The following is a 17705-nucleotide window of genomic DNA, read 5'->3' as shown; positions in this document are numbered from 1 at the left end:
GGCTTTGGGTGACAACATGATGGCTTGACTAAGGATATGGAGGAGCAGTGGATGAGGCTGGCAGGAGATGCTGTGGTGGAGCAGGACCTGCCCAGCGGCCACCAGTCCTCCTCTCCACCAGCACCTCATCCAGGGGAAGCAGAGGAGCGCAGTGGCACTTGTGGTCCATCCTCTTCTCCACCAACACTGTAACACTGATCTTCTTCCCATTTCATCCCAATTTCCCAAACTGGAGAACAAGCCGTTGGGTTGGACAACGGCACATTTGTTTTGGCTGGGCCGGCGAGCAGTGATAAAAGCGAGCCTGTTGCCAACAATTCATTTCCTATTTCAGGCCCTACCAAAAATAAACTCGGAAGGGAAACTCCAATGAGAACAAAACATGCATGAGGCAACAGGCTCCCGAAATTACATAGGAAATTTCTCTCTCAGTGCTCGCTAGGGAGAGGGGATGGCAGCACCAGGGGTGTTTCATGCTGGAGGGGGGATTGCAAGGGGCTTGGGGAGCTCCATCAGCTCCACCAGCACAAGCCAGGATTATAGGGATATAAATATATATTCAGCTGACATTTCATGTAGCGGCTTCATGTGGGTACGTTACACGTGGGGAAATGGCTCTTTCCTTCTTTGCTCCCCAAAGTGGATTCAATGGTCTTTGGTTGCCTTCCCCAGGACCCTTGGCTCCAGGAATGGCCAGGCTGGGGGCACTGGAATGTCATCTGGCTGAGTGGGTGACATCCAGCATCCAGCTGGCACGGGGCTCCCTGCAGCTGTGCTGAGTAATCACCCCACAAACTGGGACCCCCAAAGAGAAGCAGCCACTGCCACACCACCAAAACCATCTCACATTCCTCACCGCAGCCACTGGCAGCACCATCAGCATCCCTGGAGGACTCTGGTGGCATCTGAGTCACAATAAATAGCAGCCTTTTTGCAAGCCACCATCTCCTGCTTGCACATGTACCCTCTGCCCACCAGCTCTGCTCCAGCGTGCCAGCCCCCCGGCAGGGAGGAGAAAGCTGTGCCAGCGGTCCCCATGAGCAGGGGTGGTGGCTCTGGGACCCTGTGCCACTAGCCCTGGGGTGGCACGAACACCTTGAACCGACACCTACAGCTTTCCCTGGGGGTGACGGAGCCTTTCTGTGGCTGTTCGCAGCCTTTTCCCCCATGGAGGGCTGCGGGGGCGGCAGCTTTGTCACTGCAGCCTTTCCCTGTGCCCGAGATGCCACACAAGACACAGGACATCAATATAAACATATACTCCAGGAGTATATGCATTTTAATATATATACACACATACGGAAATACATATATAGATTTATATGTATAAAATATACATACACATATATATGTATATATAAAAATATATATATACACACACACTCCTATACACTCTGGGGGTAAATTTTTTAAATGTATATATACTCATTTTCTTATACATGCACACACACTCTCCTATATACTCCTGGAGTACATAATATATACTTATAAATGTATTTTTATATATATATATATATAAAAGAATATATAAGTACATGAAGTATAGCTATATACACACACATATATTTTTATGTATTTATTTTTATATATGCATATATATGTGTATATCCACACGCACATCTATACTTAGATATTTATTGAAGCTCCAGGAGTTGAAGGTGAGGATGGACAGGCTGGGCTGAGGTTGCCCCCAGCCTGCAGCATCCGCGTGCCAGCCCCATCACCGCTGGCCCCATGGCAGTGCCACCCGGGCACCCCCCAACACGGTGCCCACAGAGTGGGTCTTTGTGACCCTGAATCCAACAGGCACGAGGCTGGGCATCTCCTGGAGGATGTGGGGTTCAGGGAGCCACAGGTGCGGGGGTGTCTCAGCATGGACCTGTTGGGGGAGCAAGGCAGCGGGGTGTCCAGCGAGGGGTTTACCTCCCTGCACCGTTCAGAGCCCAGCAGCAGCCCCAGGCTCTGCAGCTGGGACCTGGCACCTCTCTAAAGCCATTTTGTCCCCACTGACAGGCACCCAGGGCTGGACAAAAGGCCACGGTCACGCTTCTCTGCCCTGTCCTCTGCACGGACCAAGCTGAAGCTCCTGGGCTTTAAACTGGGGACATGCCCCCAGCTCATCGGGGTCTCCAGGAGACCCTCCGCAGCACCTCAATCCTCCAGCCTAAAGGCTAGGGTGCATGTGAATGTGCCATTTGGGGAGGAGATGGTGCTGTGCCCTGAGGAGCCCCAGGGCACCGTGGGGGGCTGCAGCTGGAGCCCCCCACTTGGCAGGCATCGGGCATGCGTGCAACACCTCCCTGGGCAGCCCGCCGAGCAAACCCACTTTGGCTCCATTTTAAGACTCTCCCTCACCCAGTGGAGTAGCAGGAGCATTTGCATGTGATCCAGGGCACCAATTAATCCCTGGTCATAACGAACTGCACAGACCAAAGGGACGAAGCTCGGCAGCTGCAGCGCTTTGGGGCTGCAAATGCATTTCTAGCACACCGAGCCATCTCTGAGCAGATCCAAGAGCCTGAGCTTTTATTCCAACCTCTGGAAGCTCTGTCCGGCATCATTTGGGAAAAATCCCTATTTTTGCATGGAAAGCCTGTGTGCGCTCACATCCAAGTGCTCTAAGCAGGAGAGGAAGAATAATTAGGCAGAAGATAGGCAGAGGCATCCGCACCGCCGCTACCTGATTTATCCCCGCGCCTGTGCTGGCCCGGCCACACGCTGTAACACGCCTGGCCTTGTTTAGTCTGTGTGGGAGCACAAATCACGGCGCAATGTCATCGCTCTGCCAGGGTCTGGATTTCATTAGGAGCCACATGATCGGCCTTGGCTGCTGCTGGGGGCTGGCCGTGCTCCCCCCGCAGCGCTGCACAGGATGCAGGGGCGACGGGTTGGGGCGCAGGGCTGAATAGGCGCCTTGTCTGCAGGTGAGGAGCAGCAGCCGCCTTGGTGGGACAGGGGTTTGGTCCCCCTGGGGTGTTTGAAGACCCTGACAATAGTTTTAGGGGAAGGGAGCGTGGCCTGAAGCTGTCCCCTGCTAGCATGGTGACTGTGGGGGTACGGCAAGAGGGAGCCCCTGCAGCAGCCCTTAGCCCAGAAGATGGGACCCACAAGTTTGGGTCGCTGCCCTTCCCCAAAAGTCAGGCTGCTGAAATAGAGGGGCACAGCTGGCAAGTGGGCAGCCCCAGGCCCAGGGATGGAAGGGGCTGGCTGCAGTCTGCCACAGCCCATCGCATTCTTTGCAGCCCACTGCACCTCTTGCATCCCTTATATCCCATGGCACCCTTTGCACCCCTTGCAGCCCACTGCACCCCTTAGATCTCACTGCATCCTTTGCAGCCCACTGCACCCCTTAGTTCTCACTGCACCCTTTGCACCCCTTGCAGCCCACTGCACCCCTTAGATCTCACTGCATCCTTTGCAGCCCACTGCACCCCTTAGATCTCACTGCATCCTTTGCAGCCCACTGCACCCCTTAGTTCTCACTGCACCCTTTGCACCCCTTGCAGCCCACTGCACCCCTTAGATCTCACTGCATCCTTTGCACCCCTTGCAGCCCACTGCAACCCTTGCATCCCTTGCAGCCTGCTGTATCCCTTGTGTCCCTTACACCCTCTGCACTGCTTCACCCCTTGGAGCCTGTGGCCCCCACACATAACTCACAGCCAAGCCCATACACTTCTCCTCTCTTGCCCTGTCTCCCTCCCAGGTATAAAGCGTCATGCAGTGGCCCCAGAGCATCCGTGCCAGCCAGCTGGGAGACCCTCCAGCAGCGTGCAGGGGATGCAGCTCCCATCTCTCGCCCAGAGCAAACCCAGGCTCACCAGGCAGGGCCACGCAGGCAGGACCAGGGTGTCCACAGGGTGGTCTAGACCTGTCACCCCACACCACACAGACCTTCTGACAACCCCTCTACTCTGCAGGGAGTGGAGACATGAGGAGCTCCTGGGCTGCAGAGCCACAACTAACATGAGTTCACCCTGGCTGACCATCCGCATCTCCTCCTGGGGAAGGATGTGCAGTCAGCATGTGTGTGCAGCATTTCCTCTAAGTCCCCATGGATGCTCAGCCCAGACAACTGAAGCCCGGCAATGTTTTCTGACACATTTCTGATGATGTATGCTCCTCCTAGCAGGGCAAACCCAGCTTTTCCAGCTTGGTAGCCCTTGCTCCACTGGCCGTGTCAGCAGCCGGTCAGGAAGGGAGCATGGAGGTTTCACCCGGCACCACCAAGAGCCAGCGACCACCTCGATCCAGATCTTATTTTAGCTGCAGCTCAGGGGTGAAATTCCCGTTCAGATATTCAGCTCCAGAGGCCAGAGCAGGGGAAACACTTTTACTCCGCAGTGTTTAAATTAGAATAAATCCAGTGAGCCCAAGGCTGTGAGGCTCCGGTGGTCCCAGCCATGCGTTTCCCTCGCCCAGGGGACAAGCTTGCATGACACTTAGGTCAGGCACAAGGTTAAAGTGGCTCAAAAAAGGAAGAGAGGAGGCTGGGGGCAAGCAGCAAAGCCACCATGGTGGGTGACCACGCACCCAGTGCAGGATGGAGTTGGGAGGCTGGTGTCGGGAGCCCCTTCCCCATGGGTGCAGGGAGCTGGTGCAGCTCTTGGAGGTTCCAAGGAGGAGCTGGAGGAGACTCTGGGAAACCATCCAAACCAAGCTGGGTGAGGAGAGTAGGATCGAGCCCCGAGGAGAGGAGCCACCTTGAGACCTGGCCCTGCAGGGGGTTTGCTAATCTGGAAGCGACCTGGCTCTATCCCTAGCTTGGGTACCAGCCAGGGACTAACCGAGTGCACCGGGGCTTGGGCTGAGCCACTGCCAAACCACCGGCTCTGGCACAGCCGACTCAATCCATAGCCATGCCACAGAGAGCAGAGCTGCTGGTGGGATGCTCGCCTGCTCCCAGTCCAAGCCCCAGACGATGCTGCCTTTTCCCCAGCCCCACAGTAAAAGCAATAAAGCCACGTTTGGTGCAAAAGCCGCAGTGCATCAGCCTCTTTCAGTGACAGCTGGCTGCCTGGTGAAACCACGCTCTCCAAAGGCTGAGCGGCTGTCAGGGGAGCTCCCAGCTCCAGAGCGGTGACTCAGAGCCATGGTGACGTGGCGGCTCTCCCGTAGGGATACCAGGGTTGGGCAGATGTCTCCTGTGGCTGGGTTTGCACTCGGGTTTCTCTGGAGAAAGATTCTTAATTGCCATGTGCTCCAGTTGAGAAAACAAGCTGTCCTGCTCCATGCACGTGGGTGCCCAGCTCCTGCTGCCGTCTCTGTTTGAGTCAGGGTGCAGCAAGACCATAAAAATGCTGTTTTCCAGCATTTCTGAACATGTAGAAGTGCCGTTTGGGGGAAGGTAATATCCAGGCATCCCTTCCCTAAATGGGCAGTGGACACCTCTGCAAGTCTCTCCATCCTGGAAGATATTCTCCCTGCAGGTGAGTGCAAGAAGCTTGAACCCCACGGGGACCCTTCACTCAGGGCTGAGATGAGTGGCTCCAGTGGGAAACAGAGTCCTTTGGCCCTCTGGATGTCCCTGCACATCCCATGCCAGGGCATGGGCTCCATCCTATGACATGTGCTTGTCCCTCTGCTTCTACTACCCACCTCTGCATCTGCACCAGCAGCATGAGGAAAGCCCTACGGTTGGTTTGGGGGCTTGAGAAGAAGCAGCAGGCCAGGATTACGACTCCCTCTGTGCTGAGGCAAGGAGCATCCCACTCTCCTGGTGCTCCTCATGGCCATGAGCACCCAGATGCAGCCTCATCCTGCCCAGTGGGACACATTGCTTTGTGCACATGAGCCAGCAGCAGCTGCAGCAGCGATGTGGCTGGAGCATGTGCAGGTCCCATTGGGCTCTTCCCCAGCCCCACTTGCCCAGGTAAGCTCCGTGGTGGGGACGGCAGGGCGAGGAAGGACAGAAGGAGCTTTCTCGCTCTGTTTGTCCCTCCATAGTTCAGTCCAAGCCAGGTTAAGGCTCTTCCTGGACATCACGAGCCAACTGCAGGGTTGTTTCTGACCCTCACCTGGTCAGGGACTCCCCTACCCCAACCTGAGCCCACAACTCAGGAGCCTCATGCACATTCCACACCATGATGTGCTCCCTTGCCTGGACCACCTGGGGCATATGGAGCACGGGACACCCCTGGGTCACCTGTGCTGTCCAGCCTCAGTCCCCATGCATGCCACCCACCCACCTCCCCCATGCTCCTAGACCCCACCTGGAGCTGCAGATTGTCCCCAGTGGGTGACCCAGCTGCAGTTCAGCTCACTGAGCTTCTTCTGCCATCTCAAAGCCCCTTGTCCCTCTGTCCCCATGGCACTCATGCTAGTCCCAGCAAAGCACCCTGGTCCCCCAGCTCCGGCTGCATCCACCACAGTGAGTTTGCCCTGCATCACTGCCAGCATCCTGGTCCAGCAATAAAGGCAGTGTGAGCACCACATGAAACAGGGCCAGCTACCTCGTGGTGTGCACACGGGCTTGGAGATCTGCACCAGGTCCCCCAAAAGCCCAGCCTTTGCAGACCCCAGCCCGCCAGCCTGCAGAAGGCAGCGCCTGGAGCCTGCCAGGCTAATGAGAAGCGCATGGGACCCACATCTGGTAGCAATTGAGCGGGGAGCAGCGCTGGGAAGGGAGGAAGCGCAGATTTCCTGCAGCACAAAGGAAGGGAGAGGAATGTCCGTGGCGGAGCGGAGGTCCCAGCGTCTGCCCTCCCTCTGCCGGCTTTGCCACAATGCCTTCAGTAGGGGTGCAAAGGCACCGGATTGTGCCTTGCTCCTTCGCTGGCACTGCTGGAGCTTGTCCCTGGAAACGTGCTGCCCTCTTCCCTGGGCTGAGTCCCTTGTCTGCCTGGCTGCCCCCCTTTCTGCTCACAGCTGTGCGCAGGCACCCCACGGCTGCTGTGCACAGCTCATGGCCGTGCTGGCCCTCCAAGCCTCACGCATGGTCTCTTCCCTCCAGTCTGGTGCTGCTCAGTGTCAAGGTCAAGACCCTGCTGCTCAAGGTCTGGGGTCAAGACAACCTTCCCCATGCCCAGGCACCACTGGGCTTCAGCTCCCCTGCAAAACAGCCTTGGGAAGAGAGCAGAAGCCCCAGCGAGGCAGTGAAGGCAGCAAGACCAAGGCAGGGTCTGCTCGATGCCACGACGATGGGGCTGTGACACTTGGAGGGGGCGAGGCAGGTTGCATTTAGGTTGTCACCGGTGCAGGCAGTCGCGTCGGAGGCAGGCAGCTTGCCTGGTCCTGTGCTGGTACCAGCTGAAGTCTTGGCCACCATACGCAAGTATCCACAGCTGCTGAAGGGATTTTGGTTTTCCTGCTGGGGAAATACCCTGGGACAGCAAAACCCTGGCTTCAGGTGACACCCAGAGCAGGATATTCAGCAAAAGGTGCTGTCAAATCTTCGTCACGGAGGATGGCAAGCATCGGGGATGCTTTTATCCTGGTCGTTTCGTATTGCCCCAGTTGGAGCTGAGCAGCACAGCTAATAGCTTTTAATTAAAAGACCCTTTTTTCCCCTTCCCCAGCAGCTGAGCAGGCTGCAGCCACCTGGGCTCTGAGCCACGGCTCTGCCTCCAGCCGCTCCGGCACGGCAGAAACCTCTTGGTGGTTCCCAAGGCTGGGGCTGGGGTGATTTGTCTGTTCAAAATACAGGGCAGCCATTTCATGGGGACATCGCAGCCAAGCTGGGGGAGGAGCAGGCAGGACAGACAGACGCTGCAGGGTTAACTCTACAAGGCAGTGGTCTAAGCAGCTGAGAGGTGCAGGGACCTGCAATCAGCCCACCCAAAGCCTCTCCAGCACTTGGGATCTGCAGATGCTTAGGTGGAAATCTGAGGTGACCAACCTGGGGAGGGGGGGAAAGGGACGGTTTATATCCAAGAATATTTTAGGGATATCCCATTTGCCTGGGGATGCCCCGTGTTCTTCTCCAACACGGCCATTTCTACTCCCCTCCAGCAGGCAGAACAGCTTTTGTCGGCTTTGAAGTCATATTAAAACCAATACTTTTAAGGCATTTTTAATACATTTCAGGGGATCTTTCATTTTGCTAATTCAAGCCAGGAACCTTTTCTATCCGTGTGACTGAAATGAATTTGCGACTCGAGTTGATCTCATTACCTGCACTTGAGTGCTCACCAGCAGCAAAGCCAGTGCCATCTTGAGCGGGTAAGCCATTGCCATCCCAAGTGGGTAAACCATTACCAACCTAAGCAGATAAACCGTTGCCATCCTGAGCGGATAAGCCATTGCCATGCCGGAGACACGTCTGAAGTCAAAATGCACTTAAACCCCGGGGTGTGTTAAGTAATCAGGAGGGACCCTGGCAGCCCAGGGGTCTCGCCCTTCTCAGGGCTCCCCAGAGAACCCCTGGACGTTGCCTGGCTTGGCTCCAGCAGGGTGTCCGTGGGGAATGGTCCCCAGCTCGTGGGCTGGAATGAGACCGTGAAGCCAAGGGCCTGGAGAGTGAAACCCCTCCGATGGCGGTGACACCGGGGGTCACTGTGTTTTTGGCCACAGCAGTCACCCTGTAGGGTCACTCAAACCCCATTGGACACGCTTTGGATAAAGTCAGTTAAAACATTTTCAGATGGGGTGGGGACGTGCTCCCGGCGCACCCAGTGCGATGGGCTGGAGGGAAACCAGGAGACCTCCCGCCGGTGCCTGGTGACCAGTGCCTGGTGTGCAGCGAGCAGTGCCCAGTGCCAGGTGCCCAGTGCCCGGTGCGCAGTGCCCTGTGAGCGGTGCCCGGTGCGCGGTGCCCAGTGCCTGGTGTGCAGTGCCCGGTGTGCGGTGCCCGGTGAGCAGTGTGCGGTGCCCAGTGCCGGGTGCCCAGTGCCCGGTGAGCAGTGCCTGGTGCCCGGTGCGCAGTGCCCGGTGCACGGTGCCCAGTGAGCAGTGCGCAGTGCCCAGTGCCGGGTGTGTGGTGCCCGGTGAGCAGTGCCCGGTGCCCCGTGCCCGGTGCGCGGTGCCCAGTGAGCAGTGTGCAGTGCCCAGTGCCCGGTGCGCGGTGCCCGGTGCGCGGTGCCCGGTGTGCGGTGCCCGCTGCACGGTGCGCGGTGCCCGGTGAGCAGTGCCCGGTGGCCGGTGCGCGGTGCGCGGTGCCCGGTGCGCGGTGCCCAGTGAGCAGTGCGCAGTGCCCAGTGCCCGGTGCGCGGTGCCCGGTGCGCGGTGCGCGGTGCCCGGTCGGCCCCGCCAGCCGCAGGGCGCCACCGCGACCCGGCACAAGGGCCCGGGGGAAGGCGGCGCTCGGGCCCGGGCGCGCTCCCGGCGCCGAGGGGCGGGGCCGCGCACATGCGCAGGGCGGGGTGTGGCGGGGGCGCGCACATGCGCAGGGCGCGGCGGGTGGCGGCGGGGACGCGCACGGCGGGGCCATGGAGCGGTTCGGCGGCGGCGGCGGCGGGCCCGGGGGGTACGAGGCGGCGGCGGCGGAGCAGTTGTCCCGGCAGCAGGAGCGGCACTACCGGCTGCTGTCGGAGCTGCAGGCGCTGGTGAAGGCGCTGCCCAGGTGAGCGCAGGGCTGCGGGGGGGCGGCACCGAGCCGGTACCGAGCCGGTACCGTGCTGACCCGGTGCCCGTAGCCCCTGCCAGCAGCGGCTGTCCTACACGACGCTGAGCGACCTGGCGCTGGCGCTGCTGGACGGGACCGTGTTCGAGATCGTGCAGGGCCTGCTGGAGATCCAGCACCTCACCGAGAAGAACCTCTACAGCCAGCGGCTGCAGCTGCACAGCGAGCACCGCGGTGCGGGCCGGCGGCGGGGGGCGGGGGGAGATGGGGAGCACCGCGGGGGGCAGGGGGTGAGGAGGCTGCAGGGAGCGGGGGAGGGGGGCATGGGGGGGGACAGGCCCAGGGCATGGCGGGGACGTGGGGGGGGGACAGGCCCAGGGCATGGGGGGGACGTGGGGGGGACAGGCCCAGGGCATGGGGGGTACGTGGGGGGGACAGGCCCAAGACTTGGAGGGACGTGGGGGGCACATTGAGGGGGGCAGGCCCTGGGCATGGAGAGGGGCAGGCCCAGGGTTTGGGGGAGACATGGAGGGGGGCAGGCCCAGGATATGGGGGGGGCAGGCCCAAGGGGGTGGCATGCTCTGGGCATGGGGGGGATTGGGGGGGGCAGGCCCAGGGCTTGGGGGGCTGGGGGGTGGGGCATGACGGGGCATACCCGAAACCGTGGGGATGGGCCCTGAGGGGCACAGCCCAGGGACGCTGGGGGGATGCCCAGCACACTGAGGGATGGTGATGGGGACACTGGGAGTAGCCTTGGGATGCTGGGGGGGAGCAGGTGGTGGTGGCACTGGGGTGGGGGGCAGTGAGGGCACTGCGGAGGCGAGGCAGGCCTGGGGCATCTGGGGGGCAGGGGGTGACACTGGGGGGCAGGTTGTGGGGGCACAAAGGGGGGTGGGACACTGGGCTGGCCACACATAGCGAGGAGGGAGGGGACATGGTGGCAGTGTGCCTTGACCCGCTGCCCATCCCTGTCTCCCTGTCGCAGGACTGAAGCAGGAGCTCTTCCACCGGCACAAAGAAGCCCAGCAGTGCTGCAGGCCCCACAACCTGCCGCTCCTGCGTGCAGCCCAGCAGCGGGAGATGGAGGTGAGGGGGGGGCAGGCCGGGTACAGCCCTCCCCTGGTGCAGGGGCTGTGTCCCTTCCCCAGGGGGCTCACAGCCCCTTTGCTGTAGGACCACTCCTGCATCGCAGCAACATCAAGGCATCTCCAGAGGGTTTAACTCGTTGCCACCCTGCAACCTTGGGAGCTGCCAGCCATCCAGTCTGGTCTTGCTAGCACCACCCTAGGCTCCCCACCCTGACCTGGGGGTCCCCTTCTTTTGCTATGCCCCCTCTCCCCCCAAGCATTGGGGCCCAGGCTCTTGCCATCTGGGATAGCTGCAGTCCACGTGTGATCCAAGAATTCTGGAGGTTCAGGAGCTCACTCCGAAAGACCGATGCTCTCCACAACGCTTTAACAATTCTTTGTTATTTGACGGGTTGAAGCCCGCGTACGGGTAGAGAGCAAGGTATGTGAAGTCTGCCATTACGTCACAGCAAGTAGAAAGCAGAGAATACTAAAAAAATGAATGTATTTTACTTGGTGGCACTGATAAGGAGGAACTACTTTGAGGTACAGTAAGCACAGAAATAGTTTCTGTGAGCGTCCTGAGGCATTTGGGAAAGGCACTTCAGCACAGGCAGTAGGTTCAGTCCCAAAGGACTTACCTTACGTTGGCGATAAGATAGAAGCAGTTTTATAAGGTAAAAGAAACTACAAGTAGCTAGTTATCTTAATTGATGGAGTTTAAATGTAGGGGTGAAGTTATTTTACTCCACATAGGACAAATATAACTGTTTAAATACAGCCTCTTTCCTGACCTTTGCCCGTGACAAGAACTCACTGCTGGATCTCTTGACTTGGTGTTGCCAGATCCCTCATTTCCTATCAAGGTGACTAAAGCCAGGCTGGACCTCTTCTAGCTGTCCCTGTTACTTCTGTCTCTAAATACCGTAGACTTACAGCAAGTAATAATCTATATGCCTGTTTTAAAGCATTTTCAATATAGTCTTCATTCATTAAGTAGACCATTCATTATGCATTGTTTCTCCATGTCTTACATGATGTGCAATATCTTCCTTCTGCCTTCACTCTGCTTTCCTCTTCCATTTTCCTCTGCCAGGTACTAGAGTTACTTCTTCCCCTTTTTTATCCTCTGATATTTCTGCTGTAGAGCATTTTGGGAGAAATAGATCGATCATCTCGGTAACAATTGGTATGTGTCTAATCGGAGCTGCCCTCTGTGTTTAAAGGTTTCGAAGACCAGCTCCCACAAGATAGCTTGAGATTGACCTTCCAGGAGAGGTAACACAAGATGTAGTTTCTAGATGTCTGGCTTCTTAGTGGAACCTATAGCATTTAGAAAGGCTTTGTCTATCATGCAGGGTTGCCAGCCACCAGAGCTGAAGCTGAAGCAAAAGCTTGTGTTTAAGCCTTAGTTTTTTCCAAGATTTTGGCACTTTTCTGTAGCCCAGTATCAGGTGCCAACCCTAAACAGTGTGTAGGCACTTAAATCTATTTTTCTTCAAACCCTTGGTAAGTCACTCCTCCAGCACAGTAAGTGGAGGAGATGGTGTGGTGCCTCCTTCCCCCAGGGTGGCTGGAAGGAAGGAAAGTCTTTAGGGAATGAGGGATTTGCATCCTTTTGTATCTTCCACAGAGAGCCTCTAGACTGAAGAAAGTGTAAGGACAGAGCTTTCTTAGGTTCATTAGCATCCCATACTGAAGGAGGCAATTAGCCCCTCTACCTCACCTTTTATTGAGGCTTAAGTTGTCTTGAATCTATTCACGTATATTCTAATAAGATCCTGTCCCAGGTGTTTTCTGTGGAGTAGCTGATGTATGGTAATCTGCTGGTAGATCAAAGTCCTGCATCCTCCTTAACAGCAAGTTCTGCAAAGCTTTCTCAAACCTATGGACATAATTAGAAATGTAAGATGCTAATTGACTGCCGTACATCCAAGAAAGGTTATATGAGGCAGCTCCTGCTCCATTTAAGTAATAACTGCTCTTCATTTAGGTGGGGCCTTTTGCAGACAGCCGCTGATATGTCCATGCTGTAGACAAACCTCCGTGCTTTTCCCAGACTGTTCAGGGCTGAGACCTCTGTCATTCGAATTTGGGATTTTCCCCAGGACTTGTAGCAGTGCACGGGCTTTCTGCTCCCCTGTCGGATGGCTTTGCCCAGCCACGGCTGTAGGAAATCCCACGCATTGTTGATTTCTCCCTTTCTGCGCAGCGAGGATAGCTTACCCTTGTGAATATTTCCAGCTAAACGCATGCCTGTTTACTGTGTTGCAAAGGGTAAAATGTCGAAACTCGTGCCATTTATTTCCTGCAAGAGAATGAGCCTTCCTTTGCATTTAGATGGGATTTGATGCTTCCTGACTTTCGCTGTGGCTAGCAAAAGAAGTCTGTCACTCAGTGCAGCCTGGTAAGGTTGTATTGCCTAGCCTCCACACACACGGGGCTTTTTATTTGAGCTGGGCTCTGTCCTTGTTCTTTGCAATCCTTCTGCTCTCCCCTCTCCAGCAGAGTTTCTGGTAGGTTGAGATTTCCTCCAGAACTGTCGAGCAGTGCCCCTTTCTGCAGCTAGCTGAGCATGTAAGTGCTCCTAGAGCGTGCCCACTGCTCCTGATGTCCAACGTGCCTTTGACGTAGCACACAGTTGCTGTGCTCCACTTCTTCAGAGGCAATGTAGACGTTTCTCTGCTGAGGTTTAGGCACATGTCGGCAAGGCAGGAGGAGCTGGGGGCTGTGTTCTGCTGGTTGGAGCTATTTTGCAAAGTCCCTACAATATTCTCAGTCTGCCAAAACCAGAGCCCCAGTGTGCTGTAGTCCCAAGCGGGACTTCAGCTTGCTGTTGTCAATACAAAATAAACCGTCTTTCCAGTTGCAAAGTTACTTTTTTGAGGAGTTCAGCTCCTTTAGTGAATACATGGGCTCTGGTTGTGGTTTTACAGCTCCAGGTCTGTGTGTTAGTGTCCAGGGAACAGGGAGGCATTCGAGCTGGCACCTTGATGAGCTTTGGTGGCCTATGTTACTCCTCCAATTCTTTCTTCAGCCTCGCCAGTCCTGTGAGGGGTATACAATTTTTAGACTGCTGACTTCTTTTGAGCCCCTGCTGCTGGAGTGCTCAGCTGTAGCCTGCTGCTCAGACGTTGGCTCATGAAGAAAAGTCATTCAGATACCGATCTGTTGCTTGTGGTCTTTCAGGGCCCCAAACATACATAAAGCAGGCTGGTCCCGATGCCCTGCATTTTCTGGAGTGATAGCTTTGCTGTAAGTCATGGCAAGTGGAGGAGGGAAGATCTGGGACTGTGCTTGCTGCCCTCTGCTGTCCTTGGGACTCTTGAGAGCAGGCATGCTTCAAGATTCAGTTGCTCTTTGGTTTCAGTAAAAGACCCGAGATGAGAAAAAGATAGGAGGGAAGCAGATATGCCACCTTTTCCCCCTTGTCTACTGTTATCTTTTTTTCAGGCCGTGGAGCAACGAATTCGAGAGGAACAGCGAATGATGGATGAGAAGATAGTCTTGGAACTGGACCAAAAAGTGATAGACCAACAGAGCACTCTGGAGAAGGCTGGGGTGTCTGGCTTCTACATCACCACCAACCCACAGGTTGGTGTTTAGGCAGGAGTGTAAGATCTGACAGTACTCTTGTATTAATATTTTCGTTATTCTGAAAAACCTTGCTCTTAATGAATCCTGAATGGCTGGGTCAGAAAGAATGATCTGTCCTTTGCCTCATCAGCTGGTGGGCAATGTGCCCTGGGCCGACCTAGTACCAGGTTCATAATGAAGAAGCAGAAACCCATTAGACGGGGCAGGATCCCCAGCTTTCTGCAATGTTTTTCCCAGTGTGGAGGGAAGAAACGCTGTGCCAACAGCCTGCAGTCCTGTGACTCTTGAATGGGCCTGAATAATACTAAAATAAATGGCTGCGTAGGTTTATCACTTTTGTACCTAGCTTAGCTGTACAAATTGCCTTGAAGAAGTCTTTATTAGGCATCTTGTTAATTCTTGCACGTGACTTGCTGGAGGTGATGATCACAGACTGTGATTAGAAAATTGTTCTTGGTTTCCCCAGTGCATCTGCTCTTAAAACTTGTGAGCAATCGCCTGGGTTTTTCTCTGTTGTCTCAACACCACCGCAGGAATGAAAAAATAAAACTTTGAAGGTCTCATTGTAAGGCCACAAAAGTTTGCAGGGAATGCAGAAACAGGCTGTTCTTAACTCTGTTTTTTCAGCTGATTAAATTTCACTTTGATAAAGACCTACTAGTGAGAAAAGATGGCTTAAACTTAGTTAAACAGGCATTTTCTAAAACCCACATGATTCCTGGTTGTGTAGCCTTGAACAAGCCTCTTATTTTTCCCGTGCTGCTATTCCTCATCTGTATAATGAAAGCAGCTCTTTCTCTCCCCTCCTGCCCCTGCCTCTTGTGTTATTTTTGTAAGTAATAACTCTTAACAGGGTTCCTATTTGGTGGGTTTTGTTTATGTTTGCCTTTACAATAGCTGGCAAAGCAGACACAGACCTTGGCTTGTACATGTGAATGCCACCATCGTGTAAGAAATCACTGCTGGAATCTGTTCTCCATGCATTTCCCATCAGCTGATGTGTTTCCTCCCAGTCTGTTGTATAAAATGCCCACTTAGGCAGTTGATACATTTTTACAAAAATAGATTTTTATTTCCATCACGTAATGTCTGCAAGCCTGAGTCACGGAACGGGGTTCACTGAATTAGCTACTCCACCACATAGTCTCTGCTAAATGGCTTGTGAGCTAAATGTAACTAAAGAACAAGCAGATGGTAAGGAAACCATAAGCTGATGTTGGTGACTACAGGAGACTGTGGTCTTCACTTAATTACAGTCATGAAAAAGGAGTTTTTGATGAGGAATGAAATACCTAGAGGGGGTTTGACGCTCCAGCACAGCAGTGTGTGGCACATGGCTTAGGCTCTACCCAGAGAGTACCCAAAGCAATCCCTCCTGCTTCCTGCCCTTCTGTGCTGGAGAATGATCAGGGCATTGAAGGTGCTGCTGAAGGATGAGGGGAGGGAGCTGTGCTGACCTGGAGAGCCTCGTCTGGGGTGTGTGGTTGTGTGTGTGTGCAAGGGCATACTGCTGCCCCTCTCTTGGAGGCCGCTCCAGAAGCGGAAACCTGCAGAACTGGCCAGCCCTCACTGCATTTATTGCTAAATCATGGTCGAGAAGCAAGAGCCGTTCTGAATCCTTAATGAAGTATAAAGCCCTGGGATTCCTAAGACAGCTGCAGTTTGCAGCAGATCTCTTAAGATATTATTACTGGGTATTTTATAGAAATGCTTAAACAGGATGAAGGCTTTGCTTTGTATTTGTGTGTTTTTTCTTTTGTTCCCCAAAGATTAGTAGCTCTTGAGTGGGTGGTACAAACCAGTCCTTTCTGCTTCCTGCAGCAGGGAATGGGATCGTCTTGTTCTTGCAGAAATGTCTGTCTTCTTTTGCAGGAGCTGACTTTACAGATGAATTTACTGGAGCTGATTCGGAAGTTACAACAGAAGGAATCCGAGTCGGAGAAGGCTTTTTCCTGAATGAGCAAATCTGCTGTTTACTTCCCAGAGTTTTCTTCAGACTTCTCTCTAAAGAATAGACTGTTAATGCATTTGCTTTGTGTTGTGTCAGGAAGAGGTTCCTGGCTGTAGAAGAAATAGCTGAGGCCCTTAGATAACCTTAGAGCCTAGGGCAGGCAGACCCCCAGAGCAGGGGGGTGGTTGGGGGGCATCATACTGCCTCTCTCCAGTCCTTAGAGCAAGATGAGTGCTGCACAGCTTGCTGGGACGAGAGAGGTGACGGAGGAGGGTGTTAATCTGCCACATACAGCCTGCAGTGTCGGTGAGGGCTGTTTACTAAGCTGGGGGAGGCTGGGCCAGGCACGGAGGCAGCAAACCCAGCCCAGCCGCACGTGGGTGACCCCTGTGTTGAGGTGTATCAGGCTGAATGGGTGAGCAATGTGAGCTCCAAATTGCAGTCTTCTCTTCTGATTCGAGGAGGAGGAGCAAGTGTTGCTGGTAGGGAATGGGAGAGGGGAGTAGCTGCCCTATCAGACAGGGAAGAAAAGTGGGCTCACCATCGGTATTGCTTCACCATAGCAGATGGTTGGCAGCTGGGGGAAAAAAAGTCCAAGGTTTATCTACGAGATACTTCTTTGTGTGTTGAGGCAGAAAGAGCCTCAAACAGGCAGACCCTTCCCAGAGAGCCCTCTAGGCAGGTATCGACATCGGCTTTATTAAATAAGGATTTCAGGCTTTTGGCCAGCATTGCTGAGCTGTGATGTTCGCAGCATTCCCACCCGGCTCGGATAGCAGAGAAGGCTTGAGAGCTTTTGCTTTGTTAATTTAAACCAGTTTCCAAATGGAGAGAAATAAAAGTATTTGCCCTGCCTTCTGGGGCTGCAAGTGTCGATGATTGTGATTACATTTGTCCCATACCCACTTGATGAACGTAAAGCCAGAAGGGAACCTGCAGCGTTTCTGAGACCTTTCAGGGCTGAGCTGATAACCCCAAGAGCCTGACGCATCCCTGGGATTTGGTGTGCTTGCTGAAGAATTGGTAAAAGAACGCTTCAAGTATGTGAGAAGCTGCCACCCAGAAGGACACACGCACACACACCCCTTGGACACAGCCCCTCCTGGATGGCTGGAGCAGCAGCAGAGCTGATGGTGTGGCTGGAGAAGCTCAGGCACAGCTAACACAGCAGGTCAGGGTTGCTGCTGGTGGGTTCGGCTCTGCTTTGCTGCCCGATGCCGCGAAGGGTGCAGCCCACCTTGGTCCAAAGCTCCCCACAAGCCAGGAGAGTGGTCCCTACCACCTCTGCTGCCATCTCTTCCCAGGGGACAGCTGGTGCTGGGGACCACAGCGGGCTGCTCTGACACTGCCATGACAATGGCAATTCTCAGGCTTCCCGTTCCCACCATCTGGTTGCGGACAGCTCTGCCAGGCATCTGATCCAAGATGAAATTTTCCATGCCTGTGGTCAGGTTGGGTTTCAGAAAGGCTTTTCCATGTGAGAGGGAGAGCAGCAGGGTGGTCAGACGTGGTTAATTGGTGGAAAGGGTTATCCTTGGGGAATAAAGCGCCTGGGATAGCTCGTGATCAGGGAGCATTCGGTCAGGATGAT

At 54.9% G+C, this 17705-nt stretch overlaps 1 protein-coding gene across 2 annotated transcripts; it reads left to right on the top strand.

Annotated features, from left to right (window-relative positions):
* The first annotated feature begins 9327 nt into the window (after positions 1-9327).
* On the top strand, positions 9328-16988 carry LOC130156848 (protein DGCR6). Of its 2 annotated transcripts, none has more exons than XM_056355737.1 (5): positions 9328-9499; positions 9573-9733; positions 10485-10585; positions 14020-14160; positions 16036-16988. In XM_056355737.1, the coding sequence occupies exons 1-5, from the start codon at positions 9366-9368 to the stop codon at positions 16117-16119; spliced, it is 621 nt and encodes a 206-aa protein (XP_056211712.1). In that variant the 5' UTR covers positions 9328-9365; the 3' UTR covers positions 16120-16988. The 2 variants fall into 2 exon arrangements, with proteins under 2 accessions (XP_056211712.1, XP_056211722.1); XM_056355747.1 differs by having other exon boundaries at positions 14020-14180.
* Positions 16989-17705: the final 717 nt, after the last annotated feature.

Source organism: Falco biarmicus, chromosome 1 (assembly GCF_023638135.1).
Source record: "Falco biarmicus isolate bFalBia1 chromosome 1, bFalBia1.pri, whole genome shotgun sequence".
Classification (NCBI taxonomy): Eukaryota; Metazoa; Chordata; class Aves; order Falconiformes; family Falconidae; genus Falco; species Falco biarmicus.
This window is presented reverse-complemented; position numbering and strand designations above follow the sequence as displayed.